We start from the raw sequence: 27,898 nt of genomic DNA on the forward strand, positions 1-27,898 counted from the left end.
GGATGAGAATTCATTTCTGGATGAGTGATGACGGTGAGGATGGCGATGATACAGGCAGAAGGTGAGGCCTTTGGTCTGGGGGTTTGCAGGTCAGTTTCTCACTCATTTTTCTCCCAGGCTAAGGGGACAGCACGTTCTCTCTCCAGCCCATGCCCCTCTCTCTCCAGGCACCCAGGAAAAGGGGTGAGCAAGTAGCATGCTACTCTGGATCTGAGCTCGTCCTGACCACACCCCTCCTAGGCCCCCCTGGTTGCCTTCTGCTGGAGAGCTGGGCAGGCCAGGTCCTGGGAGTTTGCCCTGCAGGGGCAGCGAGAGGAGCCTCCAATCAGTTCCTGCATTGCTTGACCCCAGGACATCCTAAGTCAGGGTGGACATGAATAGGCCTGACCTTTGGAACTGAGTGGGTGGGAGAGCCAGAGAGAAGCCACCAGGCTGGTGGGCAGCCTGGCCAGGGAGGCGATTCCTTGAAGGGCACAGCACGGGCATCTCCTTTGCAACCCACCTCCCGCCTGACGCTGAGCATGCTCTCCCCACCCCTGCTGGGCCCCATCTAGACAAAGACACTCATCAAGAAGCCTGTCCAACTCATAGTATCCAGGGGACAGAGCAGCCCTTGCCTGCCAGGTTAGTTTGGTGCCAAAGCACCCAACTCACAGACATCAGGTGCTGGCTAGTTTATGCCTATAGCTGGCCACCCTCCAGAGGCGGCAGGAGATCGGGGGTAGCAGAGGGAAGGAAGTAAGCAGCCCCCAGTGGGATGTGGCTCCTTGGCTTGGCTGGGCCCCAACCACTAGTGGCCTCACATGTGCTAGCATGTAGATCCACGTTGGGAGTTGGGATCCGTCTGCACACTGGACATGCGTCCCAGGGGGTACCAGGTAGGTGCAGTGGGGAAAATGGTACATGAAGCACTTGAGGGTGCTGCATGGAAAAAGTGGTGGCTGAGAAGGCCTGGAGATGCACGGGTCCCACAATTTATTGAGCACCTTCCCTGCTATCTGTTACACCTCCTCACTCCAACATCTGTTGTCCGATTAGTAAGATGTGCAAACCCCAGATCAGAGAGACTGTGTACCTTACCCAAGGTCACACGGCTAGGGAGAGGCGGAGTGGAGACTTGAACTCTGGCTTCCCAGACCTTTGCTCGCTGTCTAACACTGAGTAAGTGTGTAAGAGGCAGGCCGGGCAGAGGAGGAGGCCCCCCTCTACTATTGGAGGATGGGCTTTGAGTTCCTTGCCTGCACTGGAGATTTCCTTGAGCAAATGGCAGATTCACAGCCAGTTGTCAAAAGCAGTACAGACAAAGTCTGTATTTCCCCCAAGGGTAACAGCTTGCAAAACTGTAGTGCAAATCCAGCTGTAGAACTGAAGCTCCCAGAAGGGGAGTTGGGGGAGAGGAGCAAAGGGGGAGGGGACCTAAAGGGCTGTGCTGGAAGATCAGGGGCCTGGGTGGTAGATGTGGTGTGATCATATACATCTGAGGAGGTATGACCCTGTACCCCAAAATCACACACTGCAAGCCACTGTTACTTCAATGAAAATAAAGAAACAAACCACTAGATACTGACTTTGGTACAATCTGCCCTTATTGACTGTTAGACACGCGTATTTAGTTTGCAGCTGTTGGATCCCATGTTAACTTCCTTCTAGAATGTCTGTCTTCCTGTTCCCTTAACACTTTTCGTGGCCCTCCCCCCAGACTCACTTCACAGCCCTGCATGGTCTCGTACTGATCCAGGGGTGGGGTGGAGGAGGGCAGTTAGGTGCACTTGGAAACGTAAGGGGTGGCTTGGGGTTGTCACAACGCCTCAGGCCAGGGACACTGTGTCACCCACAGTGAAGGCGTGTCCCCTTGCAAATGTCCATCAGCAGCAGAGATCTGCAGCCAAGATCTGGTGCAAGTAGATCATTCTGCTGTCCAACCTCTCCATCTCGCTGCCTGAGGGGTTCATTCTGCCAGGAGGTGCCCTGTGCTGAGCAGGATTAGGTGGGATGTGACGTGTGTTATTACTGCCACCTCGAGATGCCCTTAAGGTGGGGTAACCTTGGGGAGCAGCATGTTGTTAGAGATGATTCACGGGTGACTCACCCCATGAAGAGGCGCCCGCGGGGATGTGCTCTGACAGGCCAGTTCCTGGGGGAGGATCTCCAGGGAACAGGCAGAACAGAACAGAGGCCGAGCCTGGTGAGGAAAAGGGGCCGCATCACGGCTCTGATTTCAGAACACAAAATCATTCTCTCAGACCTAATACCTTTTCCAAAAATCCACCTATTTTTAAACAGTTTTAGATTTACAGACGTTTCAGAGTTATACAAAAGCGACAGGACAGAGCCCTCTGCCCACACCTCCCCAGCCCCAAGTCTCCCCGTTAAGTTCTCTCCCTGAAAGGGGTGGGGTCTTTCTGCATGAGTCAATATTGACACAGCCACTGGGTTTTGAGCAAACCCAGCTGGAGGTGCCTGGTTCGAGGTGCTGCGGCCTACACCTGTTGCCTATCCTGTTAGAAGCTCTAAGCAGCCAGGATGGGGATCATGTGGATCAAGTTCAAATCTGCATTCCTCGGGCAAGCGAGGTCTCTGGATGGCAGCTTGCAGGCATCCTTCCAGAATGAGGCCCTGGAGCTTGCTCGGTGAGGACCAGGACTGATGGTTCTAGGACTGATGGTTCTAGCGGTGCTGGAGGGGTCAGGTCCATGCTGCAGGACTTTCTGTGTCCTCTGTCCTGGCTGTGTCCATCCCCCTGGTCATGTCCCCATGCTAGATGCTTCTCTGTGGCTCCTGGGGGTCTTGCACTTGGCTACCCCTTCCAGGTGGCATCAAGCCTTTCTCCAGCCCAGTGCCCCACAAACTCAATTGATCTCACGGCCAACTGTGCTCCCCTCTCCCCATTGAAGGGCTCCAGGCACCTGCTCACAATGCCACCATGCTGCTGCTCCAGGTGGAAAAGCCCAGCCCACCCCAGAAGATCTGCTTCCCTCCTGCAGATGGCCCCTCTGGGAGTCCACTCTGCCATCTCCAAAGCACCTCCCAGTAATCCAGGTGCCACCTGCCATGATTAGGCACAGTGGGGATCCCAGTTCTTAGTTTTGTCACTCAGCCACGCCCCAGTTAAAATTTCTGGAGGGCTTCCCCTAGCTCTCAGGAGTCAGGGTGAAGGCACCACCCCCTAATCAGCTCCGCAAAGTCCAGTCTGACCTGCGAACCCCCAGGCTCAGCCCTCTTCCTGCTGTCTTCCTCCCGGTGCCTGTCTGCTCTTCTCTGCAGGCTTGCTCTCTCTCCTCCAGGCCTTTGCACTACGCCTAGAAGACCCTCCTGCTTAGGGGGCACTCCTGCTTGGGGGGCACTCCTGCTTAGGGGGGCTCCTGCTTGGGGGACACTCCTGCTTGGGGGGCACTCCTCCTTGGGGGGCGCTCCTGCTTGGGGGGCACTCCTGCTTGGGGGGCGCTCCTGCTTGGGGGACATTCCTTCTTGGGGGGCGCTCCTGCTTGGGGGGCACTCCTGGGCACACTTCCTCTCCTTCCTTGAACGCCTTTTCCTCCAGGCGCCTCCCAGAAGGAGTCGTGTGTCCCTGTCCCGGCACCCCAGACGCCCAGCCACGTCCTTCTTCATTCCCCTCCCTCCCCGCGCATCCCTCGCGCCGCGTGTCCACCTCCCGCAGCTCGGCGCGGACAGCGCTCTGCACGCGGCGCCCGCGGGGGGCGCGCAGGCTTGTTTAAGAAAGTGAATAAACACACAAAACAACACAAAGTTTTCCAGGCGAAAACCGGGATCTGAGGCTTCCTCCAGGGGGTCCTCCGGCCGGACACCCGATGGGGGGCGGGGGGCGGGGCGCGCTCCGACCGGCAGGGGCCGCCGCGGGCGCCCGCCCCGCCCCGCCCCTCCTCGCCCCGGGGCCCGCCCCGCCCGCCGCGGCCCCGCCCCCGCCTCGCACGGAGCCCCGCCCCGCCTCTCCCCGGAGCCCCGCCCCCGCCTCGCACGGAGCCCCGCCCCCGCCGCGCCCCGGAGCCCCGCCCCCGCCGCGCCCCGGAGCCCCGCCCCCGCCGCGCCCGGAGCCCCGCCCCCGCCGCGCGGCCCCGCCCCCGCCCCGCCCCCGCCCGCCCCCGCCGCGGCGCGCGCGCGGGCCCGGCAGCATGGCGGCGGCGGCGGGCGCCCCTCCGCCGGGAGCGCCGCAGTCTCCTCCGCCGCCGCCGCCCGACGAGTCGTCGGACAGCGAGCCCGACGCGGAGCCCGGCTCGCCGCAGAAGCTCATCCGCAAGGTGTCCACGTCGGGCCAGATCCGCCAGAAGGTGAGTCCGCGGCGGCGGCCCGGGCGCGCGCCCCTCGCGCCGCGGCGGCCCCGCGAGGCCCGGCCCGGCCCGGCCCGGCCGCCTCAGGCCCGGCCCGGCCCGGCCCGCCGGCGCCGCGCCCGTAACGGGCCCGACGCCCGCGGCCCCGCGGAGCGCGCCCTGCGGCGGGCGGGCGGGCGGGGCGGGCGGCGGAGCGGGCGCAGGTGGGCCGGGCCGGGCCGGGCCGGGGCGCAGCCCGCGGAGACGCAGGCCCGGCGCGCGCCGGGCGAGCTGAGGGGCTCGCCCCGCCCCCCCCGCCCCGCGCCCCCGCCCCGCGCCCCCGCCCCGCGGACCCCCGCCCCGCGCCCCCGCCCCGCGGACCCCCGCCCCGCGCCCCCGCCCCGCGGACCCCCGCCCCGCGCCCCCGCCCCGCGGACCCCCGCCCCGCGCCCTCGCGCTGTCCGCGCCGAGGGGGCTGCGCGCCCCGGGCCGCCCCGCTGCCCGCGCCCCTGCCCGCTGGGCCCCGCGGACCGCGGCGCGAGGACGCGTTTCCTGCGGGGAAAGTTGCGCCCTTTGTTCCCCGGTGCGGGTCCCGCGGAGCGCGGCCGCGGGGAGCCCCGGGGAGCCCGGCCTGCGCGGGCCGGCGGCGGGCAGGTGGCAGGGCCGGGCCGGGCCGGGCCAGCCGCGCGGACGCCCATCCCGCCGCGGGGCGCGGCTGCCGGGCCGGGCGGGCTCAGCGGGTGCCCTCGCGGGAGCCCCTTCTGGCGCGTCTCCTGCCCGCCTTCCATCCCGGGGGCGGGGGCCGGCTGCCCTCCGGGGCCCCCCCGGCAGGTTCGCGTGCGGGGCGCGCTCCGCCCAGCAGCCCGGGCCGCTCGACGCCCCTTTGTTTCGGTTAAGTTAGGGCAGCAGCTCCTCGCCGCCGCCACCCGCGCGGCCACTTCTCTCGGGCTGACTCTCGGTGCTGCTGTTTATCCGCGGAGTGGGGGGTTGTTGCTCCCCACTTACCTCCCTCTTTAGGAATCGGAAATGCAGGCCGAGGGGCCGAGTGGTCTGCCAGGCTGTCACAGGAGCCAGGGTGGGGTAGGATGTCAGGGAGGTGAGGGCTCCAGGAGGGAAGGCGGTTTCTCCTGGGGCTGGACACCTGTGCAGCTGACATCGACAGTTCGCTGATGGCCTAAGTGCCTGCAAGTTCAGGGGTGAAGAGGTCTCCCCTTTACCGTGGGATCTTGAGGGAGAGTTTGCCAGGTTGAGTGGGGGAAGGAAGGACTTTCCTGAAACTTGACCACTGTGTGGGGATTTAGGCATCCCGGCTCGGTTAGAAGGTGAGTGGGTTGGGTTGGGTGGAATTAGGAAGAGGCTGGACAGGTAGGTTGGCAGCACAGTGAGGGGCTGGTCTTGTAATGGGGTCTTTCGCCTTGGGCAAGAGGGGGCCACAGAGTGTCGTTCAGAGTGTGGGAGCGAAGTGCTTTTAGGAAGCTCTGTCTCCCAGTGGCCCTGAACCTTCACGGGGTCCTGGAGCCTGGCATGTTGGCTCGGTGTGGGGTGGAGCGTGGGATTTATAGGCGTGATTAAGATTTAATCAGATTCCAGTGCCTCTCCAGAATCTCTTCTCTGGTGTTCCCCCTCCTAAAACAATAGCTGCTGCACCAGCTGTTCTGGCTGAGGAGTGAAGGGTAGTGTTAAAAACACACCCCGAGGACTTGAGTTTCCCAACACTGTCACGTCTGCTGTGCAGAGAGCCTCGCGACTTTCCTTTGGGTGGTTGGAGATGTCAGGGTGTGGGACACAGGAGGCCACTTGTGAGATCCCCCGCTTCTTTCTTTCTTCCCTTTTTTTTTTTTAAGCAGATAAGCCGTGGAAATCCCTCTGGCATATGATGCATAACAGAGATATCCAAAATAGCATGGGGTGTTATTCTGGGTCCAAAAAAGAAAGACCAGACCCATTTTTAAATATTTAAGACCAAGGGAATTGTATGCAGGGAGTGTTGTACTGTGAGGAGGAGAGAGGAGAAACAGGAGGCAGCCCGAGCTGGGCGAGGCCCCATGCTTGACTCCAGGAGCCATGAGCCGAGGCTGGAACCGTCCTGGAGCCTTTTACTGGCCAGCACTGCTGCAAGCTCACCCTCCCTGCTCTTGCTTGGGGCCCCATGCTGCAGGGGCCAGCCATCCCCCTCTCCCCCCATTTGCCATACAGTGGAAGAGCGAGGACAAGCTGAGGACAAGCTCAGGACCAGAGCTCTTGGTGTGTTAAATTTTTCAAATATTGGTCCTGGGGTCTCCCCGGTGGCGCAAGGGGTTAAGACACAACCTGTGAAGCTGTCCACAGCCTCTGCCGCACGAGTTTGATCCCCAGCCAGGGAGCAACCCACATGGCGCAGCAGACCTCTCCTGTCCCCGCTGCTCCCCTCAGCAGTGTATACTTCAGTCAGTCTGCCTGTTCTGCTCCCCACTCTGTCTCGGGTGACTCCTCTCACCCCTTACACCTCTGGCCTGTAACTCAGATCTTGTATGTATGCATAAATAAATAAATCTTAAAAAAAAAAACCAAACAAATACTGGTCCTGTGTAAGTGAGGGCTGTCTGAAGGGCGCAGGGGCAGGAAGTCTCTTATGATCGTGCCTGTCAAATTTTGCTGTGCCGATGTATCCCCTGGGGGGTCTCGTGAACAGGTGGATTCTGGTTGAGTAGGTCTGGGGTGGGGCTTGAGTGTCAGCGTGTTTATTCAGCGGAGGCACCTCAGCTGCTGGCCAGCCGTCGGCCAGACTTTGAGGAAAAAGACCTGGTGACGGGTAGAAGGAGACGCCTTGCCAGACTCCAAGTAGGTCTTTACCTCCCGAGGGCCTTCCCAGACCGCCCCCTGCCCCGGTATGTATGTGTGTAGTAGCTTCGCGTGTGTAGATTTGGGTCAGTCGCTTACTAGTTGGCGTCTCACACGTGTCTGCCACGTGTTCTAAGTGTCCCCAGCAAGCTCTGACTTCACTCGTTCATGCTTGCTAACTGCAGTGCGCGACAGAGATCCCACAGCCTCGCCTGGCTGCGGGGAAGAAAGAAAATGGTGCGGGGAAGTCCACTAGTGCCTTAGCGGGCCTGTGGAGTTTGGGCGAAGAGCAGCGTGATTCTGAGAAGCTTGCCAGTAAGACAGAGTCCAAGTTGTAGAAGAGTGTGTAAAAGTTAGCTTGTTGGACTTTGCAGAGAAAGGGGCTATATTCTTGATTTCAAATGTAAACAGCATTTTTTTCGTTTGTGATATGTAGACTACTAGGAATTCGGCAAAAAGTTCAAGTTGTAAAAGATTAAAAATAGCAACTTTATTAAGATCTAACCCACACCATACTGGGGTCTCATTTAAAGTGTCTGGGTCAGTGGTTTTGAGTAACACTCACCGTTGTGCAACCATCACCACAGTCAATTTTAGAACATTTTTATCACCCCAGAGAGAAACCCCACAACCATTAGCATTACTCCCCATTTCCTCCCAACTCTTTCAACTGTAGGCAGCTGCTGGTCTACTTTCTGTGCTTTCTGGGTTCTGGATATTTCCTATAAACAGAAGCATGCAGCGCGTGTCTGGTTTCCCTCACTAGCACAGTGAGTCCAAGGTTTTTTCATGTGGTAGCACAAGACTCTTTTCCTTTTTATGAGTGACTAATATTCCACTGGCTGGGTACATTATGTTTTACTGCCATTCACCAGTTGCTGGATTTGGGGTTATTTCCACTGTTTGGCTAGGCCAGGTCGAGCCTCTGTGGATTTCCCTGCACAGGCTTTGTGCAGATACAGGTGGTGTTTCTCTGGCACGTCCCTGGGAAGGGGTTTGCTGGTCACATGGCTGCTCTAACCTTAGAGCTGTGGCTCCTCCGTTGCCCAGGGGCTGGGCCTCTTCACAGTCCCACCTGCCACGGACGAAGCAGGACGAAGCTTCCAGTTGCCCTGCTTCCTCAGTTATTACGTCTTTTTGGTCAGTGCTATCCTCAGGCAGGTGATGGGGGTAGAAGATTCTCAAAGCTACCCCCACAGGAGCATTTAAGAGCATTTAAGGCTTCGGTAGCAAAGCACGCTGGCTCATACTCTACTCTCGTCCTTTGGAGACTCACTATCCCACACAAGTATCCCAGCCTCTCAAGACTTGGTTTCCTCATCAGCATTGGTTCTGGGGTTGCCAGTTGTGACAGGGATGTTGGCTGTGAGCTCCTGAGCCTCAGGGTCCATATCTGCAAAATAGAAGCGGCAGTGCTGGTTCCCAGGTCCGGAAAGCAGAAATGACGACTCAGAGTTAAATGGGATAACCGGAAGCATCCAGTGAATGTTGCTTTTATGATTGTTTCTGCCTTTTTGATTGTTCACTTTTTGTTCCCTAAATAGTAGCCGCCTCCCTGAAATCTCCATTCCCCAGCTCTTGCTGATCTGGGTGAGCCTCTCCACCAGCCAGAAGAACAAATAGAAACAAATCTGGCAGACAATCTGTAATAAACTTTTTTTTTTAAAGATTGATTTATCGGACACTGGTGGGAATGGGGATACTGAGGGCTCGGTGTTACTTTCCTTAGTTCACAGATTCAGTTTACCTCAGCAAATACCGGACACTGGAACTTCCCCGAGGGCTGTGCTGGGCCTGTGGGTGCCTCAGTCACAGCACAAACACTCCCAGGCTCATTGTCTGCAGCCCAGACAGGCCATAACCAAACTATTGATGATGTGTAGTGGTGATGGAGGAGGGCCTTGAGGGCGTGAGGGGCCCCTTCCACCTGCTGCACAGGGAGGTGTGGGGAGGGCTGTGGCCTGACAGGGAGTGACTTGTGCGGAAGGCGGCTGAGTGACTGGAGAGCTGGCTGGAGAGCTGACAGAGATCTGCAGGATGATCTAGCCTCAGGGGAGGGGAGGTCTGTGCAAGCCAGCTTGGCATTTGGTGCTGCTTTTACCAAGGGTCTCTGGTGTTCACCTGGAACATCAGAATGTGATCTTATTAGGAAATCGTGTCTCTGCAGACATAAATAAAGATCTTGAGATAAAATCATCCAGCATTTAGGGTGGATTGTAAATCTAAGGCCTGGTGTCTTTATAAGAGAAAGAGGAGGGCGTGGTGGGCCCAGAGAAGATAGCCCTGTTGAAAGAGCCACTTAGAGTAGTGGGTGGAATCTTCCTTGGGTCTTTGAGAGGGAGCGTGACCTGGTTGACACCCTGATCTGGCATTTGACCCTCCAGAACAAAGACAAAGACGGTGCATTTCTGTTGTTCAAGCCGCAACTTGTGGCCCTTGGTGTAGCAGCTGCAGGAGACCGATACCAGCCATGTTTTGACCAATGGGGGTGACGAGAGGCTGAGCTTGGCGAGGCTGTCAGAAATGCGGGGGACCTGAAGTGTCTGGTCTGCCAGCGCACAGCAATTCCAAAGCCAATTCCAGGGATGAGAAATAGGACTTAGAGGAGTGCAGACCAGCTCAGATCCTGCCAGGCCTGGGTTAGCTTGGTGGATCAGCCCGGTGCCAGCGGCCTTCTCCCTCTCTAGAGGATGAAATAACCTCCAGTTATTTTCACAAGCCAGCATGTGCATTCAGTGTCTGCGTACTAGAAAAAGTACTAGAAAAAGCAGACCCGCAGGGAGACCAGGCCACCCGAGCTAAAACCAACAGAAACAACGGCCTGCACACGACGGCTCCGGACACCAGCTGCAGACTCTGAAGTGAGGCAGCTTATTGTGTTTAATGAAATAAAAGAACCGATAGAGAATTTTGGGAGAGAACTAGAAGCTAGAAAGAACCAAACAAAAATTCAGAAACTGAAAATTGTAATAATCAGAGTTAAGTACTCAAAGGAAGCTTAGATGAGACCCAGGCTCAAAAGGTTGCCCCAAAGACCAAAACAACCCACAGGAGACATTTAACAAATGGAAAAAATGAGAAGACAGGGGAGGTAACGGTGGGTTTGACCTTGTGTTTAATTGTCACAGAAAGAGAGGAGTGAGAAAACTGGGCAGGAGCAACATTTGAAAAGATAATTCAGCCTGTGCTCGCTTCGGCAGCACATATACTAAAATTGGAACGATACAGAGAAGATTAGCATGGCCCCTGCGCAAGGATGACACGCAAATTCGTGAAGCGTTCCATATTTTTAAGACCTGAAACCATAAAATATATAGAAGGAAATATAGGCGAAACACTACGTGATTTGCACATCAAAGACATCTTTACAGACACATCACCCAAAGCAGTGATAGTGAAGGCGAAGATAAACAGCTGGGACTACATCAAATTAAAGAGCTTCTGCACAGCAAAAGAGACAATAACAAAAACAAAGAGAAACCCCACCAACTGGGAGAACATTTTTGCACCCAACACTAATGATAAAGGACTGATCACAAAAATCTGCAAAGAGCTGATGAGACTCAACAACAACAAAGAAAATAATCCAGTCAAAAAATGGGCAGAAGAGCTAAAAAGAAACTTCTCTGAAGAGGAAATGCAAATGGCCAACAGGCATATGAAAAAATGTTCAACATCACTTGTCATCAGGGAAATGCAAATCAAAACTACCATGAGATACCATCTTACACCAGTGAGAATGGCACATATTAAAAAAACTAGCAACAACAAATGTTGGCGAGGGTGTGGAGAAAAAGGAACTCTCCTGCACTGTTGGTGGGAGTGCAAACTGGTCCAACCACTGTGGAAAGCTGTGTGGAGATTTCTGGACCTACTAAACATAGAGCTTCCATATGATCCAGCAATTCCACTCCTAGGTATTTACCCAAAGGACACAGAAACATCAATTCCAAAGAACACCTGCACCCCTATGTTTATAGCAGCACTATTTACAATAGCTAAGCTTTGGAAACAACCCAAATGCCCAAAAATAGATGACTGGATCAAGAAGATGTGGTCCATATACACCATGGAATATTACTCAGCATTCAAAAAAGATAAACACATGCAATTTGCAGCAACATGGATGGCGCTGGAAGGGATCATGCTCAGCGAAATAAGCCAAAAAGAAAAAGAAAAATACCGGATGGTCTCACTCATAGCAGGAATCTAGAAAACTTAAATAAGGGACCAGGAAAATGAATAACTATAAGAAAGTGAAAATCAAAATCAACAAAAAACTATGAACCAGAGACACTTTTAGGGGGGCAGGGGCGGGAGGGGAGGGATTGGGGTCAGAATGGGGGCGCTGCAATTGTATGGGGAATATAACAATAAAATTTATTATCTAATTAAAAAAAAAAAAGATAATTCAGCCTGAGGATTTTGGTACCGTCCATAGCTCCAGTGGCCCTTGAGCACAAACCATACCTGTCCCTTCAAAATAAAACGGCTGAGGACCGGTTCAGGAAGAGAAGGCTTGCAAGCAGATCTCCCTCAAAGAGCAGCAAGTATGTCGACAGCTGTGTTCTTAACAGAAACCATGAAAAATAGACGTGGCTTGAAATTTGAGTGCTGAAAGAAGAAGCTGACTGCTGTGTCAGAATTCTTTACTCAGCAAAAAGATCCTTCAGAAATAAAGTTGCAATAAAGTCATTTTCAAAGTAGAAAACCAGCCTTTTTTTTTTTTTTTTGGCTAGCAGACCCACACTAAGGAAACACAAAGGTGTATTTTTTTGTTTGCCTTTGGCTGGAGGAAAATGATCAGACTTAAGGAAGGAATGAAGAGCAATAAAAAGGGAATCTGTGTGGATAAGACCATAGATTATTGACTGTAATTTAACTGTGTCTTTAGGGCTTAACACTTGTGGAATTGAAATGCACTACAGTAGCATATAGAAAGTCAGGAAGGAGGTAAGTAGAATAAGCTGCTTTAAGGTTCTTGCATTTGCAGGAGGCGGAAAATAAAGACCAGTCAGTGCAGCCAGGTCAACAGTACTCTTGCAGTCTGTGTCGCCACCACTCCTTCATGAGAGATTGCATGCTGTGCAAGCTAAAAGGCAAGAAAATTTGAGTAATCTGAAGGGAGGCCAGAAAGGAGAGAGAAAAGAGAATATTGAACAAGTGGAACACATAGAAGGCAAACAGGAAGTTGACAGACTTGAATCACATTACTTACATTAAATGTAAGTAGACTTGACGGCTCCGATTAAAAGGCAGAGATTGTCAAGGAAGGAAACTAAACCTCACCAAGCTATGCGAAAGAGACACATTTAAAATATAATCCTATCAAGAGAGGGAAGGTTAAAATACTATGGGAAAAAAGCTCTTTCAAGCACCACGGTTGTTCCAGGGCCCCCAGTGAATGTCCGGAGCTGCAGAGTACTGAGCCTGGTCTTCACCGCGTGTTCCCATCCATCCATCCCCACGGTAAATTCATTTATAACTTGGGCATGGTAAGAGACTAACGATGATAGTTAATACAGAAGTGGAGCAGTTCTAGCAATACACTGTGATGAAAGTTATGTGAATGTAGTCTCAGAACATCTTACGGTACTTAACTAATTCAGACTCTGATTGACTGCAGGTGACAGAAACTACATAAAGCAAAACCATGGATAAGCGGGGGACCACTGTAACCCAGAGAAAGGAGGTGTCGTTATTTAAATATCAGACAAAGTAATAGTCTTTGAGGCAGATTTGTTTTTAGTAGACATATGATATTGATAATTGAGAAAAGGTTAATTTCAGATATAATCATTTAAAATTTGTGTATACCTAATGTCACGGTTCGAAATACAAAAAAAAAAAAATTATTACAACTGTAATGGGAATAAATCCACAGTCATTGTGGGATAATTTAACACACCTTCCTCATAGGCTGTTAGGACGAGCTGGCCAGAAAAATTTGTAAAGGTGTGTACATTGAGCAGCTATGCTTGACCGAACAGACCTGCGCAGAACCCTGCACCTTGCAGTCCAGGATTGAGATTCCTGAACGCCCAGACGCATTTGTCAGAGTCCACGATGCTGGCCACATTGCAAGGCTCAGCACGTTTCAGAGGACGGAGGCGGCACACCCTGTGTTCTCTGGCTTAGGTGGAATTAAGCTAGAAATCGCTAACATAATAATCCCCATGCATCTGGAAATCTAGAAATGTATTTCTAAATTCATGCGTCGAAATATTTGAGTTGAACAAGAGCAAGCATATGCTCATAACTGGTGGGACACAGCTGGAGGTGTGTTTAGAGGGACTGTCACCACTTTAACTGCACTTACCTCAGGGGAGAAGCTGCCCTGGACAGCCACGAGCACAGCAGGCTTGTCAGGCAGTTAGAAGGAGGTCAGTGCATTCCGCTCTGACAGCGTGAAGGAAACTACTGGAACATGCACATGAATGACAAGGTCAAAACCCAATTCTTGGGAAAAGCTTATGAAATTGACAAACCCCAGCCGTGGTCAAGAAAAAATAGAGGAAATAAATGTCAGGAATGGAGAGGGGGCACTATGGACACCCCACAGCTGCAAGGAGGGTGAGGCGATGTGAACAGCTTTATGAAGTGCATTTGAAAGTCAACAAAAAGGACAGATTCCTAGAAAACACTTAAAACTGCACGTCAGACAGAACATACAGATTTTTTTTACGAACCCATAAAATCTTCTAATGAGGAAGACCAGGCGCAGGTGACTTTACTAGGGAATAATAAGCACTTAAGGACTAAATAACACCAATTTCCCATAAACTCTCCCCTGGGGAAAACACAAGCTGGTCTAGGTATTCGCTGTCATTTTATGAGACCAGAAAAGCTTGGATAGTATAAAACCTGATGATAAGGAAGGAAGGTTACAACCCAGTATAGTGGTAAGCGTAGATAAAAAAATTTGTAAAGAGATATAATTTCAGTAGATGCAGAAAGAAACATTTTGATAAAATTCAACCTTCATTGGCTAGAGCTACATTGGCGTAAATATTACAGCTTTGTGTGCCAGGCACAGCTTCTGGGCCAACTCTGGTACCCTTGTGAAGGCGTCCTGAGGAAGTAGGCACCGTGGTGCCCACCCTGCGGCGCCCACCTGCAGGTGGCACCTCCTTCACCTGATGAGGTGTGTCCACAAACCCAGCCCACCTGGCGCTGCTTTGGTGCTGCGCTTTCCCGGCACTGGGACCGGCAGTGGACGTGCCCCTCATTTCAGCAGTCGCTCACGCCCGAGAGAGAAAAGGCCCGTGGGTTGGAAAGGAAGACACAGGTTATTATTTGCAGAGGGCGTCCTGTTCCCTTACATCTGCAGGTACGGAGATAAATTACAGCAGGTAATCGAGTGTAGCACGGTAGCTGGATACGCGGACAGTGCGAAGTTGTTTTATTTCTGTGACGTGTGCTATAAATCGCAATCTCTCCCTGGTCCTGCACAGAGCTCCTGAGCAATAGGGGTGTCTTTTATCATCACTCTTGAGCTCTTTTTGATTACACTCAGATTCATGACTCTGTGATGGCTTGGGATGGTGCCTCGGAATGCAGCTGGAGGAAGGGGCCGTGGAAAGCTGGCACAAGGGCCTGGAGCTGGAGTTACAAACACTGTCACAAGAAGGTGTGCCAGGTGCTGGGAGTGGGTGCCTCTAGAAAAAGCACAGAAGCCCCCCTTCTGTGGGGGGACTTCCAGCTGTGCTCCCCCCATGTTAGTAAGGGTGTGGAGCGTGCACTCAGCAGCTGCTGGTGGGGACGGTACGCTGTGACGCCATGGAGGACATGTGGGCAGGTGCCCTGTGTTTCAGAGGCTCACTTAGAAGCTGCTCTAAGTGTGGCAGCGTGTGGCAGGCGTGCCCTCCAGCAGGCCCGCGCGGGGTGTGACCACTGTGCTGTTTGTGATAGCTGAAAAGTGGGAGCAACCCAGTGCCTGACAGCAGAATTACCGTACGTGCCCCCACAAGAATACTATATGTTAATGAAGACGAACTATTCCCTCCTGCTACATTAAGAATCAGTCAAGCATTCACGTTGAGTCAGAAAAGCCAGACAAGAAAATACATCCTGTAATGTTCCATTTATCTCAAGTTCATGACAGGGGGACTATGTTAAAGTATTTAAGCTTTCTGCAAGCAGAGGATTCCCAGAGACATCTGGATGACAGGAAGAGGCGGGCAGCCATGGAGGTCTCTGAGTGCTGGCGGTGCCCTTGACCTCCGTGGTGCTCACTTGGGTTCTGTTTGTGATGATTCTGCATTTTTGTTTTGTGGACTTATCTCTCTGTGTGCTGTATTGGAAAGGCTTTTTTGGAACGGATTGATAAAGGAATGAGGAGGTACTTGGTCAAAGAAGTATGCAAAGGCCCTGGGGCCGGAGGGGCCTCTGGCAAATCCAGAGGCTGAGAGAAAATTGGTGAAGCAGCTGTTGAGTGGCGAAGCCTTGATGGTGACAGGTGGGAGGCTGGGGAGGAAGCCACGGCGGGGAGCTCTGGAGTAGTGGGACACTGTTGGCTTTATTTTAGGAAGGGCCATACATAACCTGATGCAGGTTGAGAAGGTGCTCCGGCTGTGTTGTGGCTGCCCGAGTGGGTGTGGTGGACCCGTGTGAGAGGATATTGGTGGCCCCGGCCAGGGTTGAGGTGGGGTGGTGGAGAGCAGGGGCTGGGCAGGGCTTGATGAGTGCTGGGAGAGGAGGCTGGTGGGCCCCCTGGCAGCTGCTGTGGAGCTCCCCTCTGGGAGGAGGGGGAGCTGGCTCTGCAGAGGCCCCTGCTCCCCTGCTGCCTGCTTTCCCAGGTCCTGTGGGGTTCCACAGGGAGGTGTGGAGCCTTTAGGCAGGTTGGGGTGAGCCGTGGAGCCCCTGACCTCCTGATTCTTTATGGCACCTCCAGTCCCATGAGTTCCCTCTTGGCCCCAGAGTGAGCGGTTGATAGGGACCAGGGCCTCAGATTAGGGCTCTCTGCTTTTGGGGGGGGTGAGCAGAGGAGGAGGCCCAGTCAGAGAAGGAGGGGACTTAAGAGAAGTCCTCCACTTTAGCCCCCACAGCTCCGCGAGCTCTAGCATTCCCACTCTTTTTCTGGATATGTTCAGTTTCTCGGAGGTGAATCTGTATGCAGAATTTCACTCTAATGCTAGTGAGCATTTCCGCTGTTACTAAACTCTCTTTTATCTTACCCTAGTTTTTGGTGAAGAACATCTTTGCTAGGAAAGCAAATTTATTCTGAAAAATTTTAAGAAGAAATAATAACACATTGTAGACCAAATGCCCTTGCTCCCAGCATGGGCGGCTCTTTGTGTGTTGTGGGTTTGCTTCTCTGTGTGGGCTGTAAGTAAGTGACTTGCCCAGCCTTTCAGACAGTTGTCACGGCTAAACACCTCAGCGCGTAGCCTCCCCTCTGTCTCACATCTGAGAAGTCCATCGAAATTTCCTGATATCTGATATCCCTGTCATTTTCAGATTTCCCCAGTTGAACCAAAAATGTCAGTCAGAAGTCATGCGTTGTATCTGGTGGTTGTATCTCTTAGAATAAGAGTACCCCGCCGCCCCTGCGCCCCCTGCCCAGCCTTGAAGCAGACCTTTTTACAGAGACAAGGGCTGTGGTCTTGTAAAATCTGCTTCTGGACGGTAGGATTGCTTCCTCGTGGTTTCTTTTATATCTTCTCCCTCTGTATTTGCCATAAGGCGGAAGCGAGAGGGCTGTGCTGTTTGCAGGTCGACGTTCTGGCAGCTCTCCTGGGTGCCAGTGCCCTGTCCCCTTGGGCCCACCTGTGGCTCTGCCGCCCCTGGGTTTGGTTGGTTTCGGTGCCGACAGCAGATCTTCCCATTGGCTATGAAGGATCCCCCTCTGCAGTCGGGCAGTAACCTGACTGCTCCGACCCACACCCCCGGGCCTCGGGCTCTGACCTTCCGTGTTTTCATTTGTAAAATGAGGGCGAAACGTTGCTGCAGGTTTCCTTCGCTATCCAAAGGCAGCGTGTTTCCGCGAGACCTTCCAAGCGCCGCATGGCACCGAGCGAAGAATCAGGGAGCCTCATGCACGCGGACGCTGAGGGTCTCAGGCCCAAACCCCAACCAGTGATTCCTGTGCACATCTCCCCACCGACTTTCCACCTCACGGTGCTCAGTGTGCATGTTCATGATGCGCCACTGTGACATTTTGAGAAGACAGATACCCTCCCCCCGTGCCCCTCCATTCCACGGCGCCGTCCACATTTGTCGTTGGCTCCTGTAAGTTCTTCCCCTGCAACGGGGCAGGACTGTAATTCCTCCAAAAAAGGCAGGGTAATTGCTGGATTCTTCCCATTTAATTGCCAATTTTCAAAGTAAGGATTTGGTAGAATAGCTCCTGGATGGAGTCAAATGTGTCCCGTTCCCCCCCCCCCCCCCCCCGCATTCACAACTATTCTTATTCTGTGTTTTACAGTCATTTTCCTTGGTGGTCACATTGTCTCCATTTCCCCAGATAATCTCCTTCAAGCTGGTTCTGTGGCTGTTGAGGGCTTGCTGGGCTCCGCAGTCTCTCAGTCTTAGCCTGGAGGTGGGCGACTGTCCTTCCTCTCCAGGACAGCTGTGCTGCGCCTCAGCGCCTGGGCTGGCAGGTCTTTGCTCCCCTTTTTGGGGTGTATTGAAATGAGGAGAGCTTTGGTCTCTTCTTGCATACCCATTTATTTTGTGTTCCTTTTAGGGGGTCCTTAGGACCATGTGCTTCTCTCCCATGGCCTGGGGTCACGGGCGGTGTTTCCCGCGGGCCCTGGCAGCGGGTCGCGTGCTGTCTGTGTGCTTACTCGTCCCTCCTTTGCTTGTCTGGGCTGTATTTTAACTCGTTTCTTCATTTCATCCTGCATTCACTTTGGTGCTTCCTACACTTCATCATTTTTAATTTTTAATAGAGGCGATGTCTTCCTGTGATCTTAGCAACAAGCAGCACACATTTTCCTATGTGGTCTTGGCTTTTCTGGAAGAATTTATTTCTGATCTATGCGTGTGCTTGGTGGGGTATCTACAATACCCACACCCACTTTTTTGTTTTGATTTTTCAGTCCTGGAGTGGTGTTTGTCTGCCTGTGGGTTTGAACTGCCCTTGGCTGAGCCCCGCCTCAGAGGGACCTTGTCAGGCCACGGGCTGCCGGTGGCTCAGCTCTGCTCGTGGGAGGGGCGGGGTGCTGGCGGGGGTCCAGCCTGCTGCTCGGGCCCACGGTGGCAAGACGCACCCGGGCCTGACAGCACACTGTCCTTGTGGCAGGAAGGAAGGGGCCGCTATTGTTTCTTGTTTTTAATTTGCCATTTTAACCATTTTAAAGGGTACAGCTCTGTGGCATTAAGTACATAAACAACGCTTATTGCCACTGTTCAGTTCTAGAACATTTTTATCCCCTCAGCCCTGCCCTCCCCCACCTCGGGCAACAATGAATCTGCTTTCTGTCTTTGTGGATTTGCCTGTTCTGGGCAGTTCACGGGCCTGGGGTCCCCCTCACGCGCCCGCAGTGTCTCTCAACCGCGTCCGGGGCGGCCGCCAGCGCGCGCCTCCTCCGTGTGGCTGAGCGACGTCCCGCTGTCGGTTGACATTGGAGTCCTTTTCCTCCACGGTGACTGCGAACAGAGCTGCGGGACAGAGCGCTGCCTGGGCGCCTGTTCTCAGCGGACGCTGGGCGCAGAACGGCCGGGGGTTCTGTGCTTTCCCTCCTGCGGGACCCCAGACGGTTTCCACGAAGCCTGCGGCTTGTGTTTCTAACGGAATTGTGAACTCGTTTTCTCTGTTTTTTTCATGTGGTTGTGGCTCTCCTCTGGGGCTGCCGGCGTCTCCCCGAACACCAGCGGGGCCGGGCGCCCCGGGTGCGTCGGCCTCTGTCGCCCTCCCTGGAGGAGGGACGCGGCCGCCCCTCGCGCAGCTGGTGGCCCGCGCGCCCCTCCCCGCCGCACGCGTGGGCGGCCGCGGGGTGTGGGGGGGGCGGCGGTGACGTGAGTGAAAACTCCAGGCCCGGCGCCCTGCCGGCTCCGCACGCCCACGGGGACGCCACGCTGAGGAAACCGCCCCGAAGATGGCGGCGGCGCGGCGGAGAAAGTGTTTGTCGCGCCGTCGAGTGTGAACATCACCCGCCCTGAAGCCCGGCTGAGGACGCGGGCTGACGGCCTCGGCGGTGGCCGCGGAGGGGGTGAGCCGGGCCGGCCTCCGGTGCTGGCTCGCGGGGGCCCATCGAGGAGGGAGGTGGCGACCAGGACGCCCCGCGTGCGTCACGGGGGGGGGGCCTGGGGGTTGGCTTGTTTTTTCATTTTCCTGCGTTTTCTGGAAGAAGCGTGCGGGGCGCGTCGCCCTTGGCCGTGGGGGTGTGGGCTGGACACGGACGGGGGCGCCCCCGCCCGCACCCCCTCTCCGGCCTGGTCCTCAGTCCCGGCGTCAGCGCCGCGTGAGGAGCCGCCGCGTGAGGAGCCGCCGCGTGAGGAGCCGCCGCGTGAGGAGCCGCCGCGTGAGGAGCCGCCGCGTGAGGAGCCGCCGCGTGAGGAGCCGCCGCGTGAGGAGCGCGCGGGGCGGGGCCTGCGCGGCCCTCGCTTCCCTCGTCTCCACTTCTGACTCTTGTGCTGACGAAACGGAAACTTCTCGAAGCGGGGGGGTGGGGGGGGGTTCAGGGCCTTGATGTGCATGAGGCGATCCCAGGCGCCGCGCTCAGTTTCTCAGTTTCTCAGACGCGTCCTGTGCCGTCGGCGTCCCTGGCCCGCGCGAGGGTGGGGAGGGGCGAGGGGAGCCGGGCCTCGGCGCCCACGTTCCCGGCCCGCGTCGGGGCAGCACACGGGCGGCGCAGGGGTGTTACCCGAGCACGGGGCGCGGCGGGCTCCGCCGGCGGCCTGCAGCGACGGCCCGTGCCGCCCGCCGTCCCCAGCGCGTGCCCCGGCGCCTGTGGGTGGGGGCCGCGGCTGCCGAGTTTCTCCAGCACCCTGTCTGCGCTGCGGTGGAAATTTCCAGACGTGCACAAAAGGAGGGCGAGGAGTTTCATCCATCACCCGCACTAAGCAGCCATCAGCCTTCGCTTGTGTTGTTTCCTCTGTCCCCAGTTCGGCACCCCAACTTTTTTCTGAGCATTTCAAGCAGATTCCGAAGCACTTTTCACTCTGTGGAAGTCGCCTTCTGTCAGCCGCAGTGCCTTAGAGGTCAAGGGTCCTGCCTCATCGCCACATTCCCAGCACGCCTGCCTTCAAGTGCTCGATAAATATTTGTTGGACTGGAGGCCTTTCATGCCGCAGCCACGGGAGCTGCGCTGTGCTCTGGGCGCACAGAGGCTGAGGGGCCCTGGGCCTTGTTGGCCCCCAGTGTGTGTGTCACTGCGTGTGTGGTTGTGTGTGTGACTGTGTAACTGTCACTGTGCGAGGTGTGTGTGTGTGTGAGAGACGTGGCTTTTGCTTGGGGGGCTCAGATTCATCCTTCGTGGTGGTGAGGATGGGTGTGCCCCCCAGAAAGTAGGGTGGTTTATGACTACAGTTACGACTATAGTTTATCTGTCTTGTAAAAAGAAAGAACGGCCAAGAAGGCCTTTTTGCAAGCCTGTTGTTTTTTGGTTCGTGAAAGTATGGAGAGAGCTGAATGCAGGCAGCCCTGGGGCTGTACCCACACCTGTCCCTTCTCGGTAGACGCGGGTCCTCTCCAGACTCTGCTTCTCGAGAAGGGAAGTGGGGTGGCCCCCGGTGGGTGAGGGTGACCTGCTGGGACAGCCAGGTGGAGCCCGGGGTCTGTGCCTGTGTTTCTGGGCGCCTTCTGGAGGGCCGTGGTCTCCAGCAGGCCCTCAGGCCTGCCAGCCTGGCTCCCTGGTTGCTGGGTCTTCCCAGAGGCCTGCCATCCTCCCCTCTGGGGAACCATTTCATCGTCTTCATTATTTCATTATTCTGGCTCATCCTTCCACTGTTTCTGCTCAAAGATTTAAAAGCAGTACAGTACATGCATGAACTTAAATTTTTTTTTTTAAGATTTATTTATTTATGCATACGAGAACTGGGGCACAGGCCAGAGATGCAGGGGTTGAGAGGATTCACCAGAGATGGAGTGGGGACCGGAACAGGCGGGTCTACTGAAATCCACTGCTGAGGGGAGCAGCGGGTGAGTCAGGAGAGGTCTGCTGCGCCATGTGGGTTGCTCCCTGGCCGGGATTAAACTCGTGTTGCAGCAGCCGTGGGTTGCTTCACAGTGCTGTGCTTAACCCCTTGTGCCACGAGGGAGGCCCTTTAATTTTTGGTAAAATGTTCAGATTTTTAACCTTTTTTTCCTCAGGTTCTCAATTTTCAGAAGCTCTTTATGGATCTAGGGTTATGGACCCTGCACAATGTTTTGTAAAAGGTTTTGCCAGAATGCCCTGTGCTGGCCACCAGGTAGCCCCTGGATGCCCTGGTGGGGGGAGGGCCGAGACTGTGGGCTTGTGGAGCCCAGGCCGAGTGCTCTGCTGGGTGCGTGCAGCTCCCGTGTTGGTGGCATTTGACATGGGTCTCCGGCACAAGTTTTCCAGCTGCTATAGGATGCCCACGCAGAGGAAGGGTGTGCCTGAGGGTGTGCTTGTGTGGGGTTGAAGTAGAGGGCCCTGGCTGGGGGTGGCCCAGGGGCCTGTGCAAGAGCCCAGGGGGCTGTGGAGGAGACCACGGAAGCCAGGGGAGGGTCATGGGTGCCCTGGACCCCTTTGCAGGCCAGGGCACTGACTTGAACCCCAAATCCCCAGGATTCTGGTTGCACTGCTGGGTGGGCCCAGCTGTCTGTGCCCCCCAGCCTGCTAGGGTGTTGTGCTGCAGTGGAGTGGAGCCGGAGCCAGCTGCAGGTGGAGGAGGGGTGGGGGATGGGGAAGGAGGGTGCCACCTGGGTTGTGGTCAGAACTTCCTGTCCCAGGATCCCCGAGCTGTGATCTGCTTTGTAACAGGCATCCCAGAAGGCCCTGATGCACGTTTTCTGGGTCACCCTTGAGAGACAGAAGACAGGGTAGCCAGTCCTGAAGGGGTCCAGACCTAGTAGTTGGCAGAGGCTGAGGACGGGTCAGGCTCTTCAGTTGTTTTAACAAGTAAAATTGGGGCTGCTGGTGACCAGTTGGAATGGAGCGAGGTGGAATGAGTTGGTACGCCTGAAACTGCTGTCAGCTTTGATGACGCGGTCAGCCAGCGAGGACGTAGCTGGTGGGAGCAGGTTGAGAGGAAACTTCCTTGGCTGAGCCATGTTTCGGGGACAGGGCTTGCCTCTGGGACCCACACTCAACTGGGGACAGAGCCGCTGGCAGTGACCCCTCGGGAGCTGACCAGCAGCCCACCTTGATGCCACAGGGGTGCCGGGGCGGCTGCAGGGTGCTGGCAGAGGTCATTGCTACCCCTCTGCCGCCCCTTTCAGGTTGGCTCACTGCCTCCTGGACTTAGGTGGTGGCTCCAACTCTAGACAGTGCGTCTCCATTCACAGCAAGAAGTGGGGGGTAGTTGAAGTCTCGTGCATCCATGTATCAGTAAAGTGACTTCCCCAGCCCCAGCAGGACATGTGTTGCTGGCTCTGGTGAGGCTGAATGGTGTGGCCTGAGTGGGGGCAGGGCTGTGATAACTGGCTGCACTGGGTCTGGCCTGCTTGCCCAAGGGGGTGGGTGGGGAGGCACACCCAGTAATACAGGTGGCTCCAAACCTAGGGGGAGTGGGTATGAGCTCCAGCTCTTTTGGGGGATTTGGTCATTGCACTGTGGCACCACTTTTGGCTTTCCTGGTCAGTCCTTCCTTGTATTAGTGGGGACAGCAGTGAGGTGCCTCCCTTTCTGTCAGTGGAACCTTTAATGACTTGGGGGCCCTGGGACCTGGTAGCTTTTAATTTCACAGATAGTGCATTGAAGGAGGGCCCCCCAGGGTGGTGGGACCGGGGAAGTTGAGTTTTCTCTATTGGTAAGGAAACGGTGGTTGTCCTTTTTCTGTGATTTGGTGTCTTTGGGGATCTTTGTGGGTGTGGGGAACTCTGTCACGCTGGCAGGACCAGATGCTGGGCCTACCCTGGCCCTGCAGGCTTGAGAGGCGTCTCCAGTTGTGCCTTGTGCCCGCTCTGCACGTCAGACCCAGTAGCCATTGGCACCTGGATAATTGCAGGTGATTGAGTCAGGGTGAACTTGTGGGTGGTGTTCTGAATGTATCAAGGAACTTACCTTTGCCTAACTGGGTTAAATCATGGTTAAGAGTAGCTTTTCATTTTGGTTTCATTTTGTCAACAAATAGTTTTGGCCCGGTTCTGGGTCTGAACTTTGAATTCCTTCTCTCCCATTCCTAGCTGTGTGGCCTTGAGTGAGTGACTTAATTTGGCCCTTAGTTCCCTGATCTCTAACGTGGCCATTACTACCTGCCTTGAACTGGGGTGGGCTCTGAGGCGAAAATGGCCCCTGTGTGCCTGGTGGCTGCTCTCATGCTCAGAGGCGCTTTAAGGGGCTGAAGGTCCAGGGCGTGTTGTCCGCTCTGTGTTTTGTGAACAAATGAGTGTTTGATTGCTTCCTGTTTTTGAACTATAGTATTCATAAACCGAGCCCTGGGAGAAGGCTGGAGAGCAGAGGCCTGGCATTTCTCTCGTGGCCTGTTGTTAACTCTCTTGCCTTGGGTGCCTGGCCCGGGCTCTCAAGACCGGCCTCTCATTTGTCATTTGGTGAATTAGCGTCTGTCTCACAGCCCATGAGTGTTTGTTCTGTTAAGAAGGCAAATAGGTGTAAAAATGCCCCCGAAAAGTTCAAGTGACATGCAAACCTATGGTGGTGAGTTCTACTGGCGTCTCCCCCTGAACAGTCCATGCTCTCCCGGGTCACAGTGTTCTGTTAACTCCCCCCGCTTGTTCTGACTCTGGGCTCGGGTGCTGTCGCCTGCCCCAGGCTTATGTAATTTTTTTGTTGAGGCCTGAAAAGGTTTTAGGACAGATGGCTGAGAAGTGAGCTTTTCGCTGGGCTTGGCTCTTTCCTCACTCGGCCCCTGAGCCCTGCAGGGGCCAGGCCCTCAAACCTGCACTGGGCACAACAGCCTCCGTGCAGCTCTCCCTGGGATTTGACGTCTGTCTGAGGACGGGTGACATTATTTCCCCACATCTCTTTACCTGCCGAACGACACGTGTCAGCCTGAGCGGCGGCTGCCCCTGTGTGAGCCCGTCTCGGCACTGCGGTGTCCCTCGGGCTGCTCTCTGCCCAGCCCGGTGTTCCCGGGGTCAGCGGCTCGTTCCCCACGCTGCTGACCAACTCCCAACCGTGCCTGTTGCCAGTTTTCCTTTTGGGGTTTCTTTGTCTTTGTTACCGTGTTGTGTGTGTGGCCTTGCGCTCGGCATGGTGCACGTGTCTCCTCCCAGCCCCCGGCATTTCTCTTCCTCAGTAAACTGTCTTCGGAGGGCACAAGTTCCCGTTTGCAATATAGTTGGCTCTGGCACTTTTAGAGTCTGTGCTAAGTATTTTTGAATCCCATTCAAGAAACCTTTCCCGATCGTAACGAACTTCTGTGTCGTCTGCTGGTTTCCAGGTGTCGCCTTCCCTCTGCTGGCCCCTGGGGCTGCCCTGCCTGCGGCGTGAGGCGAGGGCCCCTTCGGCAGCGGCTGGCCCAGCCCCGTTGCTGCCTGGTCCCTTGCTAGCTCCCTGTGATCCCCAAGTTCACTGCTGCCCCTTGCTCCAGGACGTGCGCAGGGTCCTCACAGCATGGCTGATGGCGGGAGTGAGCGGGCTGCCCGGCGAGGCCTGGCACCCACGGAGGGTCCACGGCCCGCATGGCCTGGCGGTCCGCGGTGGCGGGGCCAGGAAGTGAGGTGCGCTGCGCAGTGTGACTTTGTCAAGAGCTGAACGACCCATGCGTTAAAAATTCCAACCCATGCCCTCTGTGGGCTCACCCCTCGCCGACAGCTCATTTGATCTGGTGCGAGCGGAGTCTGGGAGGGAAGGAGCTCCCGCCTGTGCAGGCTCCCCTGCGGCAGCCCCTTGCAGGCAGAGTGCGCCTGTTGACCAGGCGCCGGTTCTCTCTGCACCCCCCGCCCCCCCCCAACGCCCCATTTAGTGTCATTGCTCCTGATCCAGCTGGCTCAGTGCAGCGGGTGCCTGGGCGGTCTCCCTGGGGTGGGGGTGCAGGGGGGGGGGCGTGGCACCATGGCTGAGCGCTCTGCCAGGCTTTGTCCCTGGGGCTGTGCGGCCCTGCCTCCCCTGGGAGCTGGGGGAGGGCCGCCCACCTCCCTGCCTGCCGCCCTTGCATCTCCAACCTGGCCTTTCCTGTCCCCGATGGCCCCCAAGGTGCAGAGGCCTGGTCCCCGGAGCCTGCCCCGGCCAGCTGCCCTGGTCCAGGGTGCTCGCTCCCTGGGTGTGGCTCCTGGTGCTCGCTCCCTGGCTGTGGGGGGCCTGCTGGCCAGGCCGTTTCCTGTGGGTGCCTGTGGCCCCGGCTGCCAGATGCAGAACAGCAGCCTGTTCGGGGGGTTGTTTTCTCGGCCACTTTCAGTCCATTGCTTTGGACTGAGTGTTTAAAAATACCCTGTAGCATGTTTGCGTACTCATGAGCCACGCGTCGGGAGAACGCTGTTTCGGAGAAAGCTTCAAAGACGCGCTGGTCTTTATCTCTTCCCCAGCCCTTTCCGCCGAGACCCACCAGTCTTTTTCTGCCTCTCTTGTGCTATAAATAGAAGCGCAGCTCTCCGTGGGTAGCCCGAGCTCACCGCTCTCATCCGCTTCTGAAAAATGTGTGCGCGCCGTGGAGTAGATGGTGTTTTATTTTACTTTCCTTTCATGTGTGAGATGTTTAGCAGGAGATTCAAGGAAAAATACTTTGTCATTTATCCTTTAAAAGTAACTTTTAATAACGTCTCTGGGTCTGGCTTTGTTGTCTTTTTTTTTTTTTCTTAGTTTGCATTTAGGAAAGAGATGGAAGCCAGCACTGCCCCTGCCGAGGTAAGGAAGCATGGGGGCGAGGAGGGTGCCTTCACCCCGAGGCCCTGTGAGGTCAGAGGAGAGGCTCTCCCCAGAGCAGGGCAGCTCCTGGCTCCACGTGCGAGCCCCCTGCGCTCCTGGCCTGGCGTCTGGAGGCGGCCTGGCAGTCCTGCAGGTTGCGGAAAGGCTGTATCTGTAGCGGTCGGGTCAGCCCGGGGTACCCCTTCTGCCTGGGAGCGGCCTCGCTCCGGGCGGGCCCCCAGCCTGCTCTTGAGAAAAGCTGGAGCCTTTTTTAGTGCAGGGCGAGGCCTCGGACCTGCCTGTTGTCCAGCCGCCTTGCCCCCGGGCTGCTGGGGAATGTGTGGTGCCTCTTCTCTCCTCTTGGTCCTCGCAGGCGAGCTGGGAGAGTGGGCGACCTCTTCCTATGTAGAGGTGAAGGCATATCCCAAGAGCGAGTGGGGTCCGCGGGAGTTTTTCTCTTGGACTGGTTCTCTTGGGGGTTGGCGAGGCTGCTGTGTGCAGCGCTTGGCCAGCATTGATCACCCGGTTCGGTGTGACCAGCTGGTGCCTGTGGCCGACCCTGCCGAGGATGTCCTGTGATGGGGATAAGCTGGGGAGCAGCCTGCCTGCGCCTCCTTAGGACACCCTGAGTGTCGTGCTGCTTAGATGGGGGTCCTGGCCCGTGCAGTGCTGTTGGTGGGTCAGGGACCCTCTTCAGCGGGTTTCTCTAGCAAGACAGGCCTGTGTGGTGTTCACCCCCTCCACACACTCAGGAGTGGGCTGATGGAGGGCCGGGCTTCTGACGCCTTGGGACGACCTGAGGTTACTGTGTCTGGTTTCATCTTATGTTTTAAGTGGCCACAGATGCCTAAATACTCCTTAAAGGTACTTTTACCAAAGTCACTAAAAGCAGAGCCGCGTGCGATTAGGTAATTAAGAAAGGCTTCTCTGAGCCCCCGCTCTCGACTCCGAACAGCTGTCTTGTCAGTTCTGCCTCTGCTCCTTGGCGGGACCTGGCGGCAGGTCAGGTGGGGTGCGCCAGGTGCTTGTGTGCCCAGGGCCAGTTCCAGTCACCCTGCGATTTTTCCCTTTTGATGGTGTTTGTGGCTCATGGTGTGTAGTGGACGAGGAGCCCCTGCTCTGTGGGGCGTCCTGGACTCAGCAGGTGTCTGGAACAGCCTTGTTCCCCTTCTGGGCTGTCCGCATCTCCAGGATGGATGGACCAGGCTGCCGGGATGAGAGGAGTTGGTGACTGTGCTGGGTGCTTTTTTCTTGGTGGGGTGAGGGGAGTGGGGCGCAGGCCTGAAGCTGCCTGAACCCCATAGCTACGTAGGTCAGCAGTTTTGGCAGCAGGACCCTGAGAAATGGCAGGAGGCCAGAGAGCTCGGAGTTGAGGCCAAGAATAGCTGAAAAATACCAAATGCTGAAGTTGGAGACTGTGCTTGGCTCCGCATTGCTCACTGTGGTCCCTCAGCGCCCCCTCTGATCCCCAGGCGGACCGGGGTGGATCCTGCACACACCCCGGCCCTGGTGCCCTTGCCCCCTGGAGGGCTGCATGGGCCTACGCGCAGCGGCACGGCCTGCCCATGGGTCAGTGTGTGGGGCGTGGCCATGGGGAACCCTGGGGGAGACCAGGCTCACGAGCCGCTTCTGTGCTTGCAGACCATCATCAAGGAGGGCATGCTGACCAAGCAGAACAGCTCGTTCCAGCGGTCCAAGAGGAGGTACTTCAAGCTTCGGGGGCGCACGCTGTACTACGCCAAGACTGCGAAGGTGAGTGTGTGAAGTCCGAGCACCCGCTGGGGCCCCAGGCCTGTGGGCTCGTGGCCACGTGCTCCCACCCTCAGGCTGTTGCTGCCTGCGCGTCCTGTGATGCTCCAGGTGCCAGGTGGTGGTGATCTCAGGGCATGTTTTATTTCTTATAAACATTAGTTTTTATTCTTTCTCTTCTATTGTTGT

The 27,898-nt window shown here is 55.8% G+C and overlaps 1 protein-coding gene and 1 non-coding gene across 4 annotated transcripts in view; both read left to right on the plus strand.

Annotated features, from left to right (window-relative positions):
• Positions 1-4,130: 4,130 nt before the first annotated feature.
• Positions 4,131-27,898, plus strand: part of DGKD (diacylglycerol kinase delta) — an 83,476-nt gene continuing 59,708 nt past the window's right edge. The window contains exons 1-2 of one of the 3 annotated variants that reach the window (XM_054700171.1): positions 4,131-4,286; positions 27,602-27,712. In XM_054700171.1, coding sequence (XP_054556146.1) covers positions 4,131-4,286; positions 27,602-27,712 — 267 coding nt within the window. Of the gene's footprint in view, positions 4,287-19,084; positions 19,241-25,441; positions 25,961-27,601; positions 27,713-27,898 lie in introns of those variants that run through there. The other 2 variants (XM_054700173.1, XM_054700172.1) reach the window with 2 other exon arrangements.
• LOC119256506 (U6 spliceosomal RNA) lies at positions 10,270-10,376 on the plus strand. Its single transcript, XR_005127812.1, has one exon. It is a non-coding gene; the product is annotated as a U6 spliceosomal RNA (small nuclear RNA).

This window comes from Talpa occidentalis, unplaced genomic scaffold (genome assembly GCF_014898055.3).
Source record: "Talpa occidentalis isolate TD23 unplaced genomic scaffold, MPIMG_talOcc4v2.1 talOcc4.3, whole genome shotgun sequence".
Classification (NCBI taxonomy): Eukaryota; Metazoa; Chordata; class Mammalia; order Eulipotyphla; family Talpidae; genus Talpa; species Talpa occidentalis.